Source organism: Takifugu flavidus, chromosome 5, assembly GCF_003711565.1.
Source record: "Takifugu flavidus isolate HTHZ2018 chromosome 5, ASM371156v2, whole genome shotgun sequence".
NCBI classification, from domain to species: Eukaryota; Metazoa; Chordata; class Actinopteri; order Tetraodontiformes; family Tetraodontidae; genus Takifugu; species Takifugu flavidus.
Window position 1 is genome coordinate 16,480,396 of NC_079524.1, and position 22,748 is coordinate 16,503,143.

The 22,748-nt window shown below is 43.8% G+C and overlaps 3 protein-coding genes across 6 annotated transcripts in view; 2 read left to right on the forward strand and 1 right to left on the reverse strand.

The window, feature by feature from the left end:
- LOC130525842 (rasGAP-activating-like protein 1) lies at nt 1-19,870 on the reverse strand. 4 transcript variants are annotated; one of them, XM_057033061.1, is made up of 22 exons: nt 19,240-19,870; nt 13,366-13,401; nt 13,094-13,150; nt 12,155-12,268; nt 11,879-11,940; nt 10,721-10,850; nt 9,864-9,945; nt 9,575-9,715; nt 9,232-9,323; nt 8,830-8,947; nt 8,582-8,747; nt 7,459-7,523; nt 7,166-7,275; nt 6,431-6,623; nt 6,219-6,356; nt 5,264-5,408; nt 3,932-4,104; nt 3,134-3,271; nt 2,844-2,979; nt 2,066-2,183; nt 1,584-1,660; nt 1-1,502 (listed from the first exon to the last, which is right to left on the reverse strand). In XM_057033061.1, exons 4-22 carry the CDS (start codon nt 12,202-12,204, stop codon nt 1,357-1,359), a joined length of 2,280 nt encoding a protein of 759 aa, XP_056889041.1. In that variant the 5' UTR covers nt 12,205-12,268; nt 13,094-13,150; nt 13,366-13,401; nt 19,240-19,870; the 3' UTR covers nt 1-1,356. The 4 variants fall into 4 exon arrangements, with proteins under 4 accessions (XP_056889041.1, XP_056889039.1, XP_056889040.1 ...); XM_057033059.1 differs by lacking the exon at nt 19,240-19,870 and having other exon boundaries at nt 13,366-13,789; XM_057033060.1 differs by lacking the exon at nt 19,240-19,870 and having other exon boundaries at nt 8,582-8,735; nt 13,366-13,642.
- dgcr6 (DiGeorge syndrome critical region gene 6) lies at nt 13,947-18,914 on the forward strand. Its single transcript, XM_057033077.1, has 5 exons — nt 13,947-14,259; nt 14,340-14,500; nt 18,191-18,291; nt 18,385-18,525; nt 18,599-18,914. The coding sequence occupies exons 1-5, from the start codon at nt 14,156-14,158 to the stop codon at nt 18,674-18,676; spliced, it is 585 nt and encodes a 194-aa protein (XP_056889057.1). The 5' UTR covers nt 13,947-14,155; the 3' UTR covers nt 18,677-18,914.
- The window catches only part of slc7a4 (solute carrier family 7 member 4), a 6,594-nt gene continuing 2,852 nt past the window's right edge, over nt 19,007-22,748 (forward strand). Inside the window, exons 1-4 of the mRNA XM_057033071.1 lie at nt 19,007-19,163; nt 20,388-21,449; nt 21,546-22,246; nt 22,620-22,728. Of these exons, the coding sequence (XP_056889051.1) occupies nt 20,468-21,449; nt 21,546-22,246; nt 22,620-22,728 (1,792 nt within the window). The 5' untranslated portion in view covers nt 19,007-19,163; nt 20,388-20,467. The remainder of the gene's footprint in view (nt 19,164-20,387; nt 21,450-21,545; nt 22,247-22,619; nt 22,729-22,748) is intronic.

The following is a 22,748-nucleotide window of genomic DNA, read 5'->3' on the forward strand; positions in this document are numbered from 1 at the left end:
TCAAAAGACAAAAATCAAGTTTACTGAATATAAACAAGCTGTCAGGACGTAATTGCAAATCCAGAATCATGTGCAAGAATGTGACATCTAAAAATAGGCAAACACGCAAGGCAGGACGATGACTGAAAGCCAGACTGATTGTCCTATCTGTGCTCCGGGTTATGGTGCAACATATTAGACAGGACGTGTTTATTCACACACAACCCGTGCACGGTTCACCTCTGAGCCGCTCCAGAGGCTGCAGAGTTGAATGTAAACGCTCCGCAGACAGGGTGGCCTGTTGCAGCGATCTGACAGAGAACAGGCCTCATCTCCCCGTGCAAACTGTGCCCGTGTTTACAGCAAACAGCGCTTGTTCCACAGCAAATGGCTTTACAGCACGCCTGTGCACAAAAGGAGTCGAGCGCTTCAAACTAAAATTTAAAAAAAAACAAGAATTGAAAACAAATTTGAATAGGTTGGCATCTTCAACGGTTCTTAACATTGGGATCTATTCATGTGGCAACAAAATCTTAAAACACTGTAAACACTGAACTGGGAACGGTGTTTAAGTATAAATTTTTATATACCTTTTTTCACCTTTGCTGAGGGTTGAAGATGCTCTTTGTGTTAGTTCATCGGAACTGAATGGAGATTTTATATACTGTGAAACTCTATACGGTTTCAGCCAGCTCACACCTGTGAGGTCACAACTCCACATAACATCCCATGTGAGTATAAATATTATATATTATTTGGGTGCATTGTAATAAAGCTTCATCTTTTATATGTTTGGACGTAGCTTCAAATGACTAAAGATGGCTACATCGTGCGTGAAGCCAAGTTAATGTACGAGATATGAGCATCAATTATCAAAGGTGACTGGCCAAAGGCCCAGATAGAAGCACATTAAAGAGACCAAAGCAAAAGTTGAAATGGTGTTTCTTAGGCAGGGCATGCACACCGGTTCATGACATCGCTAGCGTCAAAGTGACCATTTGCTTTACGACATCGAGCACAGTTAAAAGGGAACAAGAGAAATATTAAAACTCTTTTCAGCACAATCACTTTTTCTTGCATAATCAGTGTGGCTGAGGACCTGTTGGGCGTAACAGTTGGGCACCAGCCACGCCATAGATTCTCCGTTATCTACATAAAATTTGTGTTGTCACGTTTCAAAGCTTTCTTGTCACGTGTTTTCATCCAACGTGTGGCACTAAGAAACGACATAAGAATTTAAATGGCAGAATTTGCTCTTTTTACAGCAGCAAATGTGCTAAAAAAAAACAAAACCATGACGACATTGAAGCCATTGGCGGTTTTATGATAGAGTGAATTTGATGCTCGCCGCCTCTTCCACCGCTCTTGCAGAACCTCTCAGTTTGTAATAACACTGGCGTCGTTCTCATTTTCTCTGCGTTGAAAGGTGGCGTGCGCCCTCTCCAAATCCTCAATTACCGCCAGCAGGCGAGCAGCAGCGCTCATACCCGGCTTTATCAGATTAACGGTGCTTTTTGCACCATCTGTGGGACAACGAGCACAGCCAAAATAGTTATTCTGTGACATGCGCACACGCAAACACACAATAATAACTAGGGTCACACCTTGATGGCTGTTTGGGCTGATCACCTGCTGAGCGTTGGACGTCTGACTCGACTCGGGCACCCCCAGGTATTTTTTCCTGCGATATCAAAGACATTCAACATCTCGAGGCCTTGTGTCATGCGTGGGTTTAAAGTGCTGAACAGGCTAAATGAAATAATCTTCAACAAAGAGGCTGAGTCAGTTCTCTAATCCAAAGTTTTGCCACCTGATGCTGCGGCAGTAGCATTTCCAGTCAGTCTGTGCAGCATCTGATTTCATATATTATATATATTTCACCAGGCCTTAATGCATCCAAATAGCTAAACTAACGCAATAATCATCATTATGTAATAAACAAACCCAAAATTGAGTTTTGTTGCCATGTCGATGGGTCTAACGTTTGTTGCTGAATCAACGAGCTTCTATGTTACAACAGAGACCTCTAGTGTCCGTATATGGAACTACCACCAAAACCACTTCCAGAAATGTTTTGTCCACTGACCTGAGTTTGTCTCTTCCCTGGATAAGCTGCTTGAATATAGTCTGTGTTTCCACATCAGGATCCAGCGGGTCACTCCAGTCACCCAGAGTCACCGAGTGTGTTCTGCTGCAGCCTGTAACTGAGAGCGCACACACACACAAATAAGTCCTTCAACTGTCTGTTTGCACAATGAAAATCCAACAGGTCCAAACTAAAGCGAAGATATTGAAAGGAGGGATTTTGCATTAACTGCATATAAACATTAACTGATCCCCACATCTCATTTCAAACAGCTTTCACACTGATCTTGTTGACTTTTCTAAAATAAACTGATCCTTTAAGGAATATTTCAATTGGAGTAAAGCTTAACTTTCGATTTCAGTGTTATATCAGCCTTCTATGGTCCATGCAGACCCGTCAGCAAAGTTCTAATCAACTGCAAAGAAGGTTTTAGTTGTTCCTGTGTTCATGTCACTTCTGTAGAGTTCACACCTTCTGCCGGGTCTTTACTAGCATGTCACCTTTGAGTGTAATATTATTTCTCCATAAATAAGTCTGTCTCTCATTCTGGCTGGAGTGTTAAAAGCCTGATGAGTAGCAGCAAATCTTTAAATGTCCAGTGTTTGTGACATACAAGCTCGAACTTTGATACTTTTTTCATGTAATAATCTAGGTTGTCTTGATCAAATTCTAGGATGTAGGTGAACACCTTTAGATTGTTGTGGGGTTTTATTTTTTTTTCTTAATCGTAGCTACAGAATGAAAAGTCCAGACTCAAAAAGTGGCCATGCAGGATTACCGGTCCGGTCGGCCTGCAGACAGCAGGTCCACTTTCCACTGCGATGGGTTCCTGGGTGGAAAGAGGGGAGCATGCACTCGTTGTAGATGCTGACTTTCCTGATGGCCGACATCCACTGATTAAGCTCGTTCACGTTCTAGTCAGACAGAAACCCGACTTACGGTAAGTATTTCATTCATTTCCACACCAGCGCTGCCACAATGTGCCACATCACTGATAACATATCGTGAGCTCAAACTCGGGTCCGTCTTTTTCAAGGCACGCAAGCAACGTCAAACTGGAGGGGCCACCTTGCACTGGATGTAGATGATGTGCAGCTGCCGGTCGTTGTTCTGGGTGATGAGCTGCATCACGTTCTGCTGCTGGAAGGCGTTTTCATCCACCCTCTCCACGGCACACACACACTGGATGGGAATTGATGAGCGCACCTGCAACAGTTCAGCCACAGCACCGCAGCGTCAATTAACACAAGAATGCACAGCCTGCTAATGATGCGTCCTGCTTTGATGGTTTCGAGCGCGGTCACCGGGCTCTTGGACAGGACGGCTGTCCACTGACTCGTGACTGAAATGTCTGGTTGCATTTTCCATAAGGCGGATGAGCTCAGTGCGGCATTAGTGGCCACTTTTAAGTGTAAATCACCTGCTTCCTACAAGACCTCGCCTTGGCTGAGATGGTAGCGCGCCAACGTGGAGGAAAGGCGGCCGGCCCAGGCCATTGTTTGCAATCTGATTTGCAATGTTCGCATGAATATCCACAATATCCTTCAATTACCCGCGGCCTTTATTTTGGTCACACAAAGACCGGCCTGGCTCAAAGAGAGAGCTTTTTAATGCCATAGACGGGAGGTGCCCACCCCCTCCCTTTGAGATCATTATCACAAAGTAAGGCCCAGATGGTAATGACGCTAATGATGTCAGCGATCGACCCAATTGTGGCGCAGGAGGCCGCAGCACCTACGACAACACAGTGGGCAATTCATCACCAGAAGACCCCTCGGCCTCTAAAATGAATGAATGAAATTTAAATTCCGACAAGAGGCGATATGTGACCAACAGTCTGTTTCGTTAGCGTCAGGTAATACCAACCTGCCAGTCAGGGGTCTTGGCGTAGGTCAGCGTCTCACTCGTCAACCAGAAGTAGCGTTTCTTAAAAGCAAAGCGGGACAAGAGTTGTGGTCCCTCTGTCTTGAACTTGTGGAGGTAGCCCTCTTTGACTGTGACCGATGACGTAAACACTGCCCTCTGTGGGAGCTCCGACACTGCAGGAGAAATCGTGCACAGAGAAACCACTGGTTACTTTATCATGTCAGAAGCTGGTGCTGATGTAATGAGCACTTTTGAGCAGCAGCAGCAGCACGCTCCACCGCTCTCCGTGTCCACTGGATCCATGTCGAAATGTCAAAGCGGCCTTCAAAAGAGTGGGTGTGACACGAAGGAGATGGAAACGTGAGACGTGACACTGAAGGTGTTTCACAAAAACAGCCTCGTCGGCACGTGGCAGCAACAAAGCAGCAGTCGTGTCAGCTGACCAGGGTAGCCTGCTCACCCCCACAAGTCATTAACACATCATTTCTTCCACCTAGTTATAAATATTTCAACAATAAACTTCATCCTGGTATGAGAAAGAGGAGAGCAGCTGGTCTGTGGCTGGTTCTGGTCAAGCCCACCTCTCAGCTACAGTCCACCTGGAGACAGACTCCCTCTTTGTATTATATGTGTATATTCGGACCACAGTGATGTGCATCCATTCTCATAATAAAGGGGTTAAAGCTTAATTTCTGGCTGTTTTTTTATCCCACATTCGACTCCGTGGTCACTTTTGTTTCATACCTTTTACCTACAGCCACCACTGATTGCACATTCGTCTGTGGGACAAGCAGATAGAAGTTTTACTCACTTTTCAGCTTTTTTAATTAGCATAGATAGGCTTTAGTCATCATGTCAGTCTGTCAAATGAAGTTAATCTCATATAAACCTCAGTAACAAGTTCTTTAATTGGCTCTGGTGCTGATTTTGTTTGAACATGTTAGCGGGAACAGTAACAGCTTAAAATATTAAATGAATGGCAAATAACCACGAGGCTACCTCTATTCCGTGACTTAGGCTATCTATACGTTCCACTGTGAATCTAGGGGAAAAAACAGCCAAAGTGACCTTAATAACTACAAGAACATTTTCTTTGACAAACATGTTTAATCCATTGATGTTAGTGCTTAATCACGACTAAAAGCACAAAAACGACTGAAGCGGAAATTTGGAAGAAAGAAAAACTTCATCCGTCAGGTTTTAATCCAGCATCTTCCAGATGATGGTGGCTAACAGTGCTTGTGGCCATGTTTCAGAGGTTTCTTCCTCTCACCCATCTTTGTTCATAATTCATATATCATTTGAGTGCGATATTGTGTCTGACAGCCTTACCGATATCATGATCAATATCGATCAGCTTGTCCAGGAAGTCTTTGACTTTGGCCACGCTGAGGCGGATGATGGGATGAAGAGGTTCCATCCACTGCTCCTTTCCTTGACCCAGCTGAAGGCCCAAATTACCAACGCTCTGCAGTGCCTGGCACCCATCAAGACACAAATGTCAATCAAGTTAGTGAGCGTGAACGGCTGCGCCTCTCAAAGTCACACATCAAAGGGTTGCTGTGGCCGAGCCCGCTGTTCGGCCTTTGGTTCTGCCCACACCTGACCTAACTCGAGGAGGAAGTCCCTCTCTCTCTCTCTCTCTCTCTCACTGTCTGTCTGTCTGTCTGTCTGTCTGTCTGTCTGTCTGTCTGTCTGTCTGTCTGTCTGAAGCTCGCCTTTGATGCAAGGTCTGGCCACAGCAGATGTAAAAATAGCTGTCTGACCCCCCCACTGGGGGCCTGCCGCGGCAGCATTTCAGCACCACGGACAACCAGCATCAAAGCAGGACCACAAATGCACATTTGTAAATGCATATGTTACATTTTAAAGTCGCTTGTATTGATGAACAGTGGGTGGAACCTATATTTATGCTATGCTAAGCCTGCATTTCATGGAGTTGTTCTCACCATGCCGGCATGTTGACCGGGTTGATTGGAGGTTCCAAATTGCTGCATCCCTATGGTAACGTTCCTGAGTCATGTGGCTCAGAAGAGCTCAGCTATAACCAGTACTGCCTGAGGGGGGAACCTTATGTAGACTATATGCATGTTTCCATTAGACATCAATCCAGAATAATTATATATATCGGCTTAATCTTTAGAAAATAACTGTGTGGATAAATATAAGATATTTATGGTATTGGAAAGTGTATGTGGGACTTGTTGCTGTGTGAGTCTGCAGCAACATGTGAGGTGAGGACATCAATCATTCACAACACTGTCTGTGCCAGTATAGCTAATTGTACCTTGGCCAGTAAGAGCAGTGTTCTGCTGGTACGGGTATCAGCGTGCTGCTCCCTCAGCTGGAACAGCTTAGGCGTGAGGATGGCAGGTGCAAAGAAGCGCAGGAAAAAGAATCCACTGATGGCCAGATACTTCACATCCTGACAACAAGGAAGTTTGAACACAGACTCAGCGTCTCACCTGTAGGAGAACGTGCAGTTATGTGGAGACTGACCTCATTCTCGGGCTCAGTAAACTGTTCCTCGACTCTTTTGTGAAGCTGTTTGAAGGTGACTCTCATGACGGGAGGACATTGAGCGACCGAGCCAGTGATAGACTCAGTAATACTGGATAAATAATCCTGGAGCATTTCCACGCTGCTGTCCCGCACCTCTTCTTCAGACATCGCACCCTTAAATGAAATTCGCCTACAGAAAGACAGCTAGCTTAATGTGTGTGTGTGTGTGTGTGTGTGTGTGTGTGGTGTGTGTGTGTGTGTGTGTGGTGTGTGTGTGTGTGTGTGTGTGTGTGTGTGTGTGTGCGCTAATTTAACAGATGCTTTGAGCTTTTCCCAACTCAGAGGAATCAGGAAGCAGAATTCTCAATCGACTGATGCGATAATTGGGCTGGTCTGATGAAGTCTTATGTTATCTCACATACGAAGATATTCCAGGAAGGGTGAAGTGTCGGAATCTCTGGGGTGATAAGCTGATTGCAGCCAGTCCCGCTGCAGATAAAGTACATGTCACATCCTACATGATCTGCCTTCGCGTCAGCGACCGACATCTCAAGGGGCTCCGAGTGGTTGCCAAGCAACAGCCGTCCCCCTTTTTTTTCTACCTTTATGTCCCTTTGTCAGCACTGACGGTGTCATTCCAACACAAAAACTATCACGGTTTCATTTCATGGGAGCCGATGTGGCGTCAACAATAACAAATAATGTGTGTGTGTGTTTTGACTTGGAGATTACCTGCGGTTTAGGTTGATCTTACACGGGTCCAGTTCGATATACTTCTTTTCATCAAAGATGCGGTTGATGATGGGCTTCAGCACCTCGTGCAGATACGGCATTCCAACAGCCTGGCAGCAACACAACACCAACAACAACAACACCATGTGTCCATCTCATTGACATCTGTGCTACAGGCAGGCCACGATGCGCATTATAGCTGAGAGAAACGGTGCTCGAAAGACAGAAAACACCACCTCTTATTTACCGAGCACAGAGAAATGTTGGGGATGAATAAAGATTCCCTGACTCACCTTCATGAACTGCTCCATTGCCTTGGAGGCAAGCGAATTGGAACGAAATAAAGTGTTTGGATCAGCTGGTGGAGCAGAACAGAGAAGACCATATTGACCGGTTTTAGAGGAAAATAAGACAACATTGAACAACAAATTCTTTCTTTTCTTTTGGAAGACAGTACTGGACTGAGCACACGATTGGTGTTAAGAATTTTTTTTTTCCTCACACTTGCACGAGGTTTCTGATTTTCAAACAGAGTCTAGAGCGGAGAGTTCATAACAGAGCCAAGCTGACCCAGCTGTGGTCCTGCTCAAAATCACCAGGGTGGAAATATCCATGGAGACGGGACAGTGGTGTCAGGTAAAATACTCTGAGGACCATTTCTAATAGCCTGGTCCTAACTTTATTGTCTGCGTGTGCACATTGCTTCTATTCCTGGTCAAGCAGTTTCTGTTCAGGACCCATGTGGAGTTGCTATGGAAACGTAGACACTGTGCTTATTATCTAAAACCTCACTGACAGATGCCAAAGACTACAAGAGGACATTTCTGTGTGAAGTTGCAATGACAACGGATCATAAACACAATAACATGACAACAAGGTCTACCCAAAACACCTGCAGTTAGGTGGGAAATGTTTGCAGATAACACACACACACACACTTCTATCTTTGTGAGGACTGACCTCTCTACCCCTGGCCCTCCATCCCTACCCCATGTCCTCACTTTACCAGTAAAATGCAGATTGTGGTAGTCTATATGTTTGGTGCTCAAGAACACACACACACATGCGCACACATACGCATGCACAGACGCTCACAAAACCACACAGCTAAACAAAGATGGCAATCTATGACTAACACTTGTGACTAATAGAGATAAACTTAGACAGTGCACACTCTCTTACGTAAATTAATTTGTGCGTAGGTGGGAATGGTGGCAAATTTTGAGCTATTGTTTAAACATAAAATACACAAGTGCGAACAAAATTTGTTGTCGCATATGAAAATCTTCCATAGTGATGTTTTTATAAAAACGTATATGTTGAGTTTCATGATTTATACAAATTCATTTATTTTTAAAATAAAGTTTTGGAAAGTGCGGACAGGCCTAATTGTAGGACCAATTTTTTCATTCTTACTGGTGTGCTGGACCTCTCGGGTGTTGAGGTAATCGAGGAATGGCACCACCAGACCCTGACCGAGGTAGATCTTCACCAGGGTCATCGCCACGTCTTGTCGGCTCTCGACTGTGGTAACCTCCTCCAGCAGGGTCAGAGCACTGCTGTTCTCCGCCTGTGGAAAGGGCTGCTCGGATCATGACACCATGACATCAAACAACCGGGATTTAATGTAGCGACGTACTGAAGGAACTGTGGATGAGGCTGACCTCAGTGGGAGAGACAACCGACTCTACCAGAAGGTGAATGAGGGGCTGGTAGTAGACAGAAGGTAAAATATGATCCTCGATCAAGCGCACCTTGAGACGCAGAGCTCCCAGCTTTCCACTGAACACAGAGAACGGACATTATTAAAAGCAAGAGTGATTCACACACAAGGCATCAGTTATCTGACTCATAATAATAATAATAGTGTTTTTGTGTCCCTTCATATGTGCCTCTGACTGAGACATCTGTCTCAATTTACTTATTATAGGAAAACAGAGTGCATTAAAACACAGGGGAATGCTCATTCTGAGTCTTAGTCGATTCAAAAAGCAGAATGTTTGGCTTAGTTATAGGAGGGGAACATCAAATTTACCATATTGAAGATGCGCTTCCATAATGCTCACCTAGCATCAGCCTCTTTGTTCCGCAAAGGCTGCAAACGGAAGCAGCTCTCAAGATGAGGTGTCTTGTGTAAACAGTCAAAAGGGATTTCCACCTGATTATAGGAAGAATAGAGGGACAAATATAATCACATAAGCAATTATTAAGTCTTAGAACTCACCATTACAGTACAGTAGAGTGCAGAAGTCTCACTCTCTCTATATTCATTGTATATGTATTTATTAATGTACCTATATTTGATCTCCATATGCACTGTTTAAGAATACATATTTTAAGTCATTGGGGAATAAAACATATAGATATGGAGTGTAGCCTTATTGTCATTCGTGTTCCTGCCCTCCTCACCTTTCCCAGGAAGTCATTTTTGCCCACCATGTCCCAGTCCCAGACCTCCACAGTGATGGTTCCGTCTTCATGAAGCTCCTCTGGGTCCAGGTCCAGTTCCAGGGTCTCGTCCCAGTGAGGAAAACGTGTCTTCTTTATGATCTAGAATCCAGAGTTAAGAAAAATAGATAAGATAAGATAAGATAAGACAAGACAAGACAAGACAAGACAAGACAAGACAAGACAGACAGACAGACAGACAGACAGACAGACAGACAGACAGACAGACAGACAGACAGATAGAGCTCACCGAGGTCTCAGCACTGTGGTTGTTGAAAATGAATCTCGCAAATGGATCTGAGGTTCCTGAAATGTCTCTGGGGGCCAAATCTCTGCATGACAACAGCGTAAAGGAACACATGACACCAACACCTATAATTGACCACCAAAGGTGTGACACTGAAGCACTGGTGACTTACAGAAAAGCACCACTCTCCACTTGGCTGAACGCTTTGAAACAATGCACATTTATCTGAGCTTGTCTGTAAACACAAGGGCCAGAACGCATGTGACGCATTCGTTAGCGCCTTGCCTGAGAAGCACTGAGTGGGTGCACATGAGGCAGCATGTGGTGTAGAATGACTCAGTTGGGGAGTGTGGAGGTCCGTGGGTGATGGTAACCGTAATACTGATGGTAACCGTGACGCCAGGCATCGACGGGAGCAAGTCTGCCTGGTGACTACTTAAAACAACAGAGTATTCTGCTGAACCACAGAATAGAAGGAATTCTTCACATGGGTGAAGGTAAACACTAAAAAGTACCTGTGCTCAAATCTGAACCAACCCTCCTTTTTATGTTTATGTTAGTTGGCATGTTCAGCCCACATTGTCTCCAGGTTTGGGAGAACTGGTCACTCTAAATGACCTTCGCCGTGAATGGGAGTGATTCTATAGGGTCTATCGATTCCAGGGTGTAACCCCACCTCTCCCTGAATGATGGAATGAAGGGGAAAAGTGGCCTTATGGACATAAACAATGAGGCAATAATAAAAATATGAAATAGATCAAAGTAAATCGTAAACAACAATATATAGAATGTATAATACATGACTGTTTACTACTCATTTTGTGTCTGTGTGGTGGTCTCTAGAATTAAGACTCAGTTACCTGGCTTCAATGACCTTACACCTCACACTGGCTTTCTCTGCATCTTTCAGGAGCTCCAGACACAGATGGATCTCTCCCTGGACTTCTTCATCAGGGTCCACCCTCGTCAGGTTCACCCAGCTATCTAGTCCTTAAAAAAGGTATTATTCAATAAAATCTGGCTAATATGGAAACAGCATGGAGTAAAATAAAGATGGTGCCATTGCACTAAATAAAGACTTGAATGCAACCAATCATTTCAGTATAAAATAGTTTAGGAATTCACAAAAAAAGTTAGTATTCATAGAATGTCTCAAATATTTGAAAATACAAAAAAAATTATCTGTTAACATATTTTATCTACTTGTCCGCTTTCAAACAAAACTTGTCCTATTTTTGCTATTTTTGTTGATTTTTTTGGTTTAATGACGGTCATTTTTTAAAGTAAAATGATAATGATCCACTTTTCATTAATGGAACCATGTGTCAGGGGAGACATAAACATTATCATAAATTTGATTTAATAATCAAGCACATTGTTGCAGGGATTCTAAATATCATAGATAGAAATCTTTTTTTTTTGCCATAGAAATAAAAACACTTTTTCACTTCAGAAATATCACATAAGTGAAAAAAAGTGAACTTTGCTTCTGTGCAGCAATGCATCATGGGAGTGAAGGTCAAATGAGGCGGAACTCAGGCCGGAGGTGTCAGTTTGCAGAGCAGTCTTGTAAAAATATGCTAAAGTAAACAAAAATGTGAAAGCTTTCATATCATTTTAGAATGTTGTAAGTGCAGAAGCACTTTATGACATGTTCTAACAGCCACAGAGAGGACACTATTATTGTGATTCATCAACTAAACACTTAATGATTGTAAAGAGCACTAAACCGCATTTTAATAAATGGAGTGAAATTGTAGATTTTAATTTATCACGTTCTATCTGCTGGATAGCAACATATGTAGGTCAACATCGCCTGATCATCATATCTGCTACCTTGGTCTCCAAAAGGGGATTTTCATTGCATTTTTACTTGATAGCAAAAATATATTTGATTAAATGTGTGTATGCAAGACCTAAAAACATTCCCATACTCTAAAAACGGCTCTTCTCCTAAATCACTCCAAGCTTTGGCGGGTTTGTGGGGAGGTGATGTGTGTTTAACCTCGGAGCCTTACCTTTAGCTTGAGAACCAATTGCATCTTTAGCCAGCGTTATCTTCCCAATAACATCATCGTGGCTAAGGAGAAAGATAAATGAGACAACCACAGTCAGTAGACTAAAAATAAAATCCTGTTGTTAGCGCCTGCTGTTATTTTTGACGATAGGTGGTGATGTAGCAGTCAGGAGAAACAGGTAAAATGTCCTTTGTGGTCCACTGATGGTGGCTATTATTGGCAATATTTCAACTGCATGTTCACACCAGCTGAGTGGACTTTAAAGAGCGACATTACCCAATCGTATCCTCATCCATGACATGAAAGGAGAGTGAGTGGAACCCCATTGGGAGGTGCAGGGTGTACTCTTCACCCCAAAACGGATTAAGGTTCTTCCACACTGTGGCAGTCCTGGAAATAGGGCATCGACAAGCTATAGATCAATAAACACTTAACTTATATCAACACAATTCAATCAGCACCTGCTGGACTTTAGTCATTCATGTTTATAGATTCCTCTGTCAGCAGCCACCTTATTGTGGTGGAGAGGTTTTGTGACTGTCATCTAACAAAGGTTGGGACTTCGTGGATACAGCAAATAGCTCTTTAGGTTGAATTCATCCACAGCACAAAAAACAAGGTGAAGGTGATGCATTCTTTTTCTTAATGTGTAACCATGTGTAATCTATCTATCCCTCTTAAAAAACAATTTTCACATTGTTTCTGCAAAGTCAAGAATGATGTTTACAGATATATTTGAAGCTGGAAGTATACTAGTTAGCTCTGGGATCATTGCTCATTTTCCATCATGATGCCACAGAATTTGGCCCCTGTTATTGAGGTGTTACTCCTACTCCAAACTTTGCTGTCAAATGTCACCTTTTAAATAACAGTCTGTGCATGATGGACGTTGAATCATGTCATCATTGTTAACTCTGCAGCCAGACCATCTGAGCTTGCTCCAAGTATTCCCTTTGCCTACACCAGGAGCTTCCTGAAATAATTCATGCAAGCTTCCATGGTTACCTGCAGGTGTTTTTAAAGGCCAGACAAGTATCAGGTTCTCTCAGGGACCACACTCTGGGTACCAGAACCCTGATCTAGAATTTATCTGTTGAGGATTTTCTCACACCATCTCCCAAAAAATGAAATTAAAAAAAATGAAGAAGATCTAAATACCATTGATCTGGTGAAACACGTGCAAATCTTTATTTAGAATACATGATAATGACTTGCCTGGCCACAACTTCATTGTCAACTTTCACAATACAGTATGGATCACTGGTCCCAGTGCTACAGATGACAGACACACAAAAAATAATAGCAGAGTGAAACAGATAAAAGAATACATATTTAACTATTTCACATGTCTTTGCTGCATGCAAATGCTTTAAAAGAGCGTAGCAAACGGGGTTACCAATGTCATCGATGTTAACTTTTTAATATATATGTATTATTTAAGACTTGAAGACATGCTGTTCAGTAAAAATAATGAAATAAATACTTACACGTCTTTGGCGGGGAGGTTCCTGCCCTCGACAATTCTAAAATATAAAGATGTGTTTTTGGTCATTTTCATGAAATATGAGTTATTCTTCCAATTCCGTATATGCTGCCATGCGAGCTCTTATAAGCGGCGTCCTGCTGTCCTGCAACCACCTCACACACACCATCTCTCCTGCCCACCAGCAGCGCGCATCACAGGCGCGCAATCGAGCCAATCTAGGAGATTCAGTCGCTTTTAGGGGCAGTTCCACTGTCTTTTTAATTTGTCTGCTATTTATAAAACGTGGCGAATCTTTAAAAAAGAAAAGGAGAGAGAAAGAGAAAGGGCACAATTAATAACAGTAAATGCAATGTTTCATTCACAATGTTTTGCAGCTGCCAAAAGTGTCGTATGTGCGTCGTAAATAAATAATCATATGATTGGTACCGGTAAATACCCTTCCACGTCTGGTGAAATATTCAATAAGAGAGGGACTTTAAAAAAGATAGATATTTTTTTGTTCCATGCGCCATCTAGTGTAAACATCGAGCCTATTCGTGTGTCATTGTAGACAGGCATCGTAAAGGGCAGCAAGGTGGGGTCCGAGTGGATGGATTCAAGCTAGTAAACATTGGAGTGGCTCCACCTTCAATATCAGTTAAAAAGCAGGTTTCCAAAGTTTCATTGCGCATAATTCCAGATTCAGCCACAAGACAGCGGGATTTCCCTCCTTTTCTAAGAACAGCGAAGATGAGAGGGGCTTTAGGGTAGATCTGAACACGCCTTTGATAAATGTGCGCTCTTAGAAAGGTATGGAGGGATATCCCGGAACTGTTGGCGGCGATTCCACCAAACAGCAAGAAAGACATTATTACCTGTTGTCTGAGCTTCAAGCACTAGTTAAGGATTTACCAAGGTATCACTATTTTAGATTCGGGAAAGCAGTCTTCAGATTCATGAATGTTGCGCTTTGTATTCACTGTTGCGACTGGTTAGCTCTTTCCAGCAACGTCTGTCTTACAACACCTTGAGTGACCTGGCTCTGGCCCTCATAGATGGAACCGTGTATGAAATTGTCCAGGGGCTCCTCGATATCCAGCATCTGACTGAAAAGAATCTGTACAACCAGAGACAAAAGCTGCACTGTGAACACCAGGGTAAGTGCAAAGGTCAGATGTCTGAAGAAACATACCTATTTCCCATTACCCACATAAGTCAAAATGAGAATCTGTTTTTATATATGTATCTTTTCTTCTCGTTTCACCAACATGCAGTCACACAGAATGATACACAAATACCAGTCAAAGGATGGCACACTTTCCCTCACAAATGTCTTTCAGCCATCATGCTCTGCATAAACTACAGAATATAACGTATAATCAATCAATCAATCAATCAATCTTTATTTATATAGCGTCTTATACAATCAAAATTGTTTCAAGGCGCTTTCCAGAATCCCAGGGCCTGACCCCAGACAAGCAACAGTGGCAAGGAAAAACTCCCCTTTAACAGGAAGAAACCTTGAGCAGGACCAGGCTCATGTAGGGGGACCCTCCTGCTGATGGCCGGCTGGGTAAAGAGAGAGGAGAGGAGGGAGGACAGGTAGAGGATAGGATAGGTAGGAGAGGGGTAGAGGAGAGGTAGAGTGAAGGGGAGGTAGAGGAGAGGAGAAGGAGGAGGAGGGGAAAGAGGAGAGGAAAGAAGAGGAGAGGAAAAGGAGAAGGAGAGGAGGGGAGAGGGAGAGGGAGAGAGGCACAGAGCACAGAAACACACACAAAAAATATGCACAATCACTTCAACGGGGCCGGCGGTCATTATGCAGCTCCGATGGCAGTGATACCTGCAAATAGATGGGGGGGGGGGGGAGAAGCAGAAAAACTACACAAGAATCAGCATAACTAGTCTACTTGATGAGGAGAGGAAACCATGACCCAGTGGAGTGACAGAGGCCTGTCAGGTGATCATGTTTCCGGACCCCGGCAGCCTTGGCCTATAACAGCATAGCTAGAATGTGACCTAATGATTAGACGACCCCCTAAGTATGATAATTTGTCTGTCTATGATAGTAACTGGAACTACTGAATTAGTAACAGTAAGCTTTTTCAAAGAGGTAGGTTTTGAGTCTGATCTTAAAAGTAGCGATGGAGTCAGCCTCCCGTACCTGGACAGGGAGCTGGTTCCAAAGCAGGGGGGCCTGGTAGCTAAATGCTCGGCCCCCCATTCTACTCCTAGAAACTCTGGGAACCACAAGTAGACCAGCATTCTGAGAGCGGAGCGGTCTATTGGGCTGATAGGGTATCACTAGCTCCTCCAGGTAGGATGGAGCTAGGCCTCTGAGGACCTTGTAGGTATAACCCTATAACATTCAACCCAGCAGGCATTTCCTTGTCTAATTTTAAAATAAAAGTTACATGTTTCATATTGTATATGTCATCTATTTTAATTTTCCATTGGTTCTGGTTGGATGTTCTCTGAGAAGCCAGCCGCTGGTTATGGCTCCTTGAAATTGCAACCTTTGAAATGTTCCCCAGAAAGAATGAAAGACAAGTAAAGTCAATATACAATCCCGCAATTCTCTTGGTTGCATCTTGTTCTTGGGTCCAAAAGTTTGTAAGGTGGGACAGGATAAAAAAAAAGCAAGAATGGCCCCTTTATTGTGATTTTATTTTGGGGGGTTATAAAGACAGTTTCTCCAGGTGCAACTTAGGGCAGACCATTCTTCTGGGGAGGTTTCAATGTCCAACTCTCTTAATATCAATTCATATCTACTACCTGCTTCTTTCTTTAACAGTTTTGTAAAGCATCATGAATTTACCCGAACAATTAAAAAATAAAGAACAAGGTAATGTTCCTAAAGAGAAAGTGGTGCAAGTGGCAAGCTTTTTTTTTTTTTTTTTTTTTTAAAGAAAATTAATGCAGAACTTTGGGAAATTTTTACAAGCAAATGTTTCAGAAAATTTTCAGTGAATACTTTTACTTAACATCCTAAAATACGAGTAATATACAGGTGCTGGTCATATAATTAGAATATCAGGAATACGTTTATTTCAGTAATTAGATTCGAAAAGTGAAATTTGTATATTATATTCATTCATTACACACAGACTGATGTTTTTCAAGAGTTTATTATTTTAATTTTTGTGATTTTAAAACTCAACTAGTGAAAAACCCAAATTCAGTATCTCAGAAAATTAGAATATTGTGGAAAGAGACCTGGTTAAAATTTTAAAAGAATATTACATGAGACTTTTTTTTTTTTTTAAAGAAAATTTCTAGAAATGCGATCCAAATGAAAGATATGAACATGAAAGGTGTGAGCATGTAGAGCTCTCAATACTTTGTTGGGGCTCCTTTGGCCTGAATTACTGCAGCAATGCGGCGCGGCACGGAGTCCATCAGTCTTTGGCACTGCTCTGATTTTCTATGGGGTTTAAGGTGAGGCGAGCTTGGTGGCCAATTAAGAACATGGTCCTTAAACCAGCTACTGGTAGCTTTGGTGCTGTGTGCAGGTGCCAAGGCCTGCTGGAAAATGAAATCCTAAAGTTGGTCAGCAGCAGGAAGCATAAGGTGCTCTCAAACTTCCTGAAAACACAGTGGACAAACACCAGCAGATGACCTTCAGAGAACTTTGGACCACTCAGCAGCAGTCCAGTCCTTTTTGTCTTTAGCCCAGGCGAGATGCTTCTGATGCTGTTTCTATTTTATTATTTGTTCCACAGTCCTCTCCAGGGTGCAGTTGTCCCGATAACTTTTGTCTACCACATCTTTTCCTTCCCTTTGCTTCTATCTTCTATTAATGTGCTGGGACACAGGCCAGGTTTGGACAACTGTCAGGTCGGCAGTCTTCCCAATGATCGTGTAGCCTGAGAGACCCTTCAACGGCCTTCGCAGGTGTTTTGAGGTCAATAGTGTGGCACCAGGTCTCTCCAATACTGAACCTTTCCACAATATCCAAATTTTCTTTTCATTAGTTGTCAGTTATAATCATCAAAATAAGAGAAATAAACACTTGCAATACTGTGAATGAATGTAGTATCCAAAGTTCACTTTTTGAAGGTAATTACTGAATAATATAATAACTGATATTCTAATTGACCAGCACCTGTATAACTAAACTGGGCTAACTGGTGTTCAGTGTCAACATTTTTCAACAGTCAGCGTTCAGTGTCACTTTTCTGGATCTTAATAACGTTGTGTGAGAAAAGACAGTTGTAAGTTTAATCATGACTGTTGGACTGCTGAATGTTGTTTACTTATGCTGGCACATCCTCAAAGACAATATCTCGACTTCAAATAAGCCAGTTTTGAGTGAATATGTAAGGCATCCATCGTGACTATATCTTGTTCCTGCCTCTTCAGCAGGAGCGAGAGGACAAACAAACAGAAAGAGGCGGTGCATGAAGCATAAAGGCCAATCATGAGCCGGTCACACTCAAAGCCAGTGTCATGTTTCAAGTGATAACAAAACACAAAACACACAGGAGCCGAGGAAACTGAACACCTGTTGATAGCCGTCTGTGCTAAACAGGAAAATGTTTGGTTGTTACTCTCCTCCGCCGGTGTGATGGCCGCAGTGGGAACCATCAACGGCTCTCATTCAGTCATTCCTGGCCAATTCTTAGTTCTGTGGTTGTCACTTCTCGGAGTACCTGCAGCCCAGTCACGTGACGCAGGTGCTCCAGCTCCTCTAAGACGGAACGTGTGTTTATAGGATCTTCTGTGTCCACTGTCACCGTTTTTAAATTACAAGATTGAGTCCTGAGCAGTAAAAAGAGCATAATTTGAGTTACTGTACCCAGAGTGCGTTTATGATAATGTCCTAATGGCTGACGTCTTTTTATGCGTAGCACTAAAGCAAGAACTTACGAGAAAGCACAAAGACGCTCTACAGACGTGCAAGTCTCACAACCTCGCTCTGCTCAAAACAAACCAACAAGCCGAGCTGGAGGTGAGGATTCTCAGCACGTCACAATTACTCGCAGGTGCTTTTATATGTAACTCTACTTATTTATCATGGAATTGTTGTGTGTCCACTTTTCAGGCGCTTGAAATCCGCGTAAAAGAGGAGCAAAGAATGATGGACAAGAAGATTGTGGCGGAAATGGATCAAAAAGTGATTGATCAGCAAAACACCCTTGAGAAAGCCGGAGTGCCAGGATTTTACATCACCACCAATCCTCAGGTGACTGGTGCGCGCCTGTGTTAAAGCACCTACATGTGGTGAGAAGGACTCTAATCGTCGCCTCTTATTACAGGAGCTGACAATGCAGATGAACTTACTGGAACTGATCTTGAAGCTGCAACAGAAGGAGTCACAGTCTGGAATCGTATGACACAGCGACCGTGGGGTCGTGTACAGTGGCTGCTGAATACGCGAGTGTTTGTGAGAGCAGATGGCCTGGGAAACGAGCTGCTTATGGTCAAAGTAGCATCCAGATCACACATCATTACCTGCTGCTTTTCCTCTCCTGCACGCAAGAATTTTCCGTTTGTTTCTGAAGTTGTGGGAATACTGTGATTATTGTAGAGAATTGTGCCTTTTTTTCAAAAATAAACGCTGCTTGGAGGAAATATGCTTTTTTTCCCCTCTCAGTCATACACATACACTGCACCTCTGTGTGTGTGTGTGTGTGGGGGGGGGGGGTCGGTAAATGGGTGGGGCGCAGCTGCAAAGCAGGATCACAGAAACGGTGCCTGCGCCTTTAAGACGCGGCTCCTGTTGGTTTGGCTCCGTGGCGCACTTTGTGCTCCATCATCGATGCACCTCGGCAACTTTCAAAACCACGAAACGGAGCCACTGCTACACATGAGACAATAGAGGTAAAACAATAAAATAAACCCAAATCTTATTTGTCATCTGGTTTTTACCATTTTCCATGTGGGACAACAGTCTCACCTGTAATAAACGGCTTCAGAGTCGGGATGTCGTTTCCATCATCCGGGACCGAAGTGAGCAAACGATCCTGCCGCTTTTCCATTTCGATGTGAATTATTAATTTATCATTAAAAATGAAGCATTAGAATATGTGTCGTTCCTATTGAAACGTTATAGACTCGCGCAGCCCAGCTGTTACGCGTCTGAGTAGCAAATAAAACGCGTTACGTAATTTTGAGGAGGCTTCTCGGTGTTGAGGGTCGGAGGAGACAGGTTCTGTCATCAGGCGTGACGACGCAAATGTCCGTTTATAAGATGGTGCAGAGCACATATTTAGATTTTTCTGTTCCCCACACAGGATGCTTTTGGCATCATGTGTTCCGGCCCTGCAGGGCGAGTCATTTAAATCTGTGGCGCCCTCATTTTACTGATGCGTGGGTCCATTGGATGGAAAGATGTGCGCAATATGTTGCGGCCAGTCAGGCGCTCATTGCTAAAAATGCACATACTGATTTGCATTATAAAATTACTGACCTGATCTGGCCAACTTGATGACTTTTATTGCAGTACCACGCCAACGCCACAGTGCTGCGTGCCAAACACGCAGTGTCGTGTTTTACAATCCTTCATCATCAAAGCTTCCATGTTGACACGTCCAAACAGAACGCACTTCATTACTGATTGGATTTCTATTTAACACACATCAAAAGAAGGCGGAGTCAGGAGAGCATGTTTCAGTTTATTACCTTATATGAGAAGGTTTTGTGGAATTTAATGGGATAGAAACCTTTGCTTGAGAAGCCAGTGTTGATTTTAAAATTTGCTCAGGGCATGAACTACATGGCCCAGTGAGTTTTGGAGCCTTATTTGCCATTAAAGGGTGCGAAGGAGAAGAGGTGAGGAAGTTCTGCCAAGCATAAGGATCATAAGGTTTGCCTTGAGGACCTCTGATTGGGGAAAAAAACCCAGCTCAATCGGCCTTTGTTGGCCTCATCCTCAGGCTGTATGCTACCACATGAAACACACAAAATAAACAGATAAATTATAATAATAATTACTTGTGCTTACGGGTGAAACAGAAGTCCTGCTGCTATTTTGGGTGTCTTGACTGAAAAAACTGGTTCGTAGCTTCAACAAGCCAAAGCGCAAACATGCTGTTTGTCTTGCAGGTCAGTTTTGGGGTATCGAAATGGTCCCAGAGTGACTGATCGCCTCGTTCCGCTCAGCTGCTCTGTCTCACTCTGTCGCCATGGCTGCCTGTCCCACAGGATGCGCCCCAGCGGCGCGCTTTTGTCAGAAACTGAACCGACTGAAGACGCTGGATGAGGACATGATGGCCACGTCGCTGAAGCGCTGCCTGTCCACTCTGGACCTGACTCTGATGGGAGTTGGGGGAATGGTGGGCTCTGGGCTTTACGTGCTAACAGGAACAGTAGCTAAAGAAATAGTCGGGCCTGCCATCATCATCTCCTTCATTTTTGCAGGTTTTGCCTCTCTGCTGGCTGCTTTCTGCTATGCAGAGTTTGGCGCCCGCATCCCCAAAACAGGATCCGCCTACATGTTTACATATGTGTCTGTGGGAGAGATCTGGGCCTTCCTCATTGGCTGGAATGTGATTTTGGAGAACATGATTGGTGGCGCAGCCACGGCACGTGCCTGGAGTGGATATCTGGACTCAATTTTTAACCATGCCATCCAGAACTATACAGAGACACACATCATGCAGTGGAACGTGCCCTTCCTGGCTCATTACCCAGATATCCTTGCGGCAGGGATTTTACTATTTGCCATGTTTTTCATCTCTTTTGGAGTTCAAGTGTCTTCTTATCTTAACCACATCTTCTCCACCATCAGTATGGTTGTCATCGCTTTTATCCTGATTTTTGGCTTTGTTCTGGCTGAACCAGCCAATTGGAGCCCGAAAGAAGGTGGTTTTGCACCATTCGGGCTGTCTGGAATCCTGGCAGGCTCGGCCACGTGCTTTTATGCATTTGTAGGCTTTGATGTCATCGCATCTTCAAGCGAGGAGGCGAAAAATCCCCAGAAAGCGATTCCCATCGCCACCGCCATCTCCCTCGGCCTGGCAGCGGCGGCTTACATCCTGGTTTCTACCGTGCTCACCCTGATGGTGCCCTGGCATTCGCTGGACCCCAACTCTGCGTTGGCAGATGCTTTTTTCCGCCGTGGATACAGCTGGGCTGGAATCATCGTGGCAGTCGGGTCCATTTGTGGTGAGTGCTTTGTCCTTTTTGAACAAAATTCGTTGTCCTTGTCTCCGGTTTTATAGTCTATTTGGATTAAAAGTGTGGCCTGTTTTTCTTTTGTAGGCATGAACACAGTGCTGTTGTGTAGTCTCTTCTCTTTGCCTCGCACTGTGTACGCAATGGCAGAAGATGGCCTGTTCTTTCACATTTTTGCACGAGTCAATCCCGTCACCAAAGTCCCCGTCATCGCCATTTTGGTTTTCGGCACTCTCATGGCCATCATGGCGCTCATCTTTGACCTGGAGGCGTTGGTTCAGTTCCTGTCCATCGGCACCCTCCTGGCATACACCTTCGTGGCTGCGAGCATCATCGTGCTCCGCTTCCAGCCGGAGAAGGCCAGCAGCAAGGGAACCGCTTCCACCTCTCCCAATCCCACGGTGGACCCGGCCCTGTCAGAGTCCCAGACCATAAACGAGGACAGAGGAGAGCTAAAGCAGTACGAGTCTTTTTCTGACAAACTGCAGCTGGTGGAAAGGCAGAGGACAAGTGAGCGACATGGCGCAGGGCAGTTGAAGGCCTTCTGGGAGCCGTACTTAGGCAGGATGCTGAGGGACTTTGAGCCAGGCGAGGTCGTGGCCTTCTGTGTAGTGATCCTGATCATCAGCTCAGTCTCCTTCTGCGTCGTGCTGGTATATGGAAATGGGCAGCTGTACCTGCCCTTGTGGAGTTATGCACTCCTCCTGGTGATTTTTGGCTTAGCATATGTTCTGAGCCTGGCACTCATTTGGATGCATGAGCCTCAGGCCAAGAGCAAAACATTTCAGGTAAGAGCATGTTCTCACATTAGTTTTCATATGACGGGCCACTTTGAAATGTTTTGATTGGCGTGGTTCTTTCTTTGGAAAAGATCCACTTTCTTGCTAATTCCCGGTACTGATGACAGCATGTTGTCAAGGCGCCAAAAGTATTTCCTTATTTGAGATTCCTACCCTAAAGTATCTCACTAATTATAATTTGACTTTATCCTTGTAAATTTATGACGTTAAATTCAGTTTTAGACTTTTTCCTCATTGATTTACCACTTCTGACAGTCTAAATAAAAAAGTATTTTGCCCTAAAACTTCATTATAGACTTAGTTTGATCAGCAGATTTTCGTTGGTAGATTTCCTCAGGTGATCAATATTTTCACTGCGCAGGTTCCTCTAGTTCCACTGACTCCAGCTGCCAGCATCTTGATAAACGTATTCCTCATGATGAAACTCAGCTTTCTGACCTGGATTCGATTCACCGTATGGATTGCTATAGGTAAGAAGACACACAAGAGT

Bases quoted from the DNA above. Each gene is read 5' to 3' on its own strand.
- LOC130525842 (XM_057033059.1), bottom strand. From the start codon at position 13,436: ATGAAAATGACCAAAAACACATCTTTATATTTTAGAATTGTCGAGGGC. The intron at 8,748-8,829 runs GTCAGCCTCATC...TGATCCGAGCAG, and splicing joins CGGTTGTCTCTCCCACTGAG to CCCTTTCCACAGGCGGAGAA. The intron at 3,272-3,931 runs GTTGGTATTACC...GAACTGTTGCAG, and splicing joins CCAAGACCCCTGACTGGCAG to GTGCGCTCATCAATTCCCAT.
- dgcr6 (XM_057033077.1), top strand. From the start codon at position 14,156: ATGGAGGGATATCCCGGAACTGTTGGCGGCGATTCCACCAAACAGCAA. The intron at 14,260-14,339 runs GTATCACTATTT...GCGACTGGTTAG, and splicing joins CTAGTTAAGGATTTACCAAG to CTCTTTCCAGCAACGTCTGT. The intron at 18,526-18,598 runs GTGACTGGTGCG...CTCTTATTACAG, and splicing joins ACATCACCACCAATCCTCAG to GAGCTGACAATGCAGATGAA.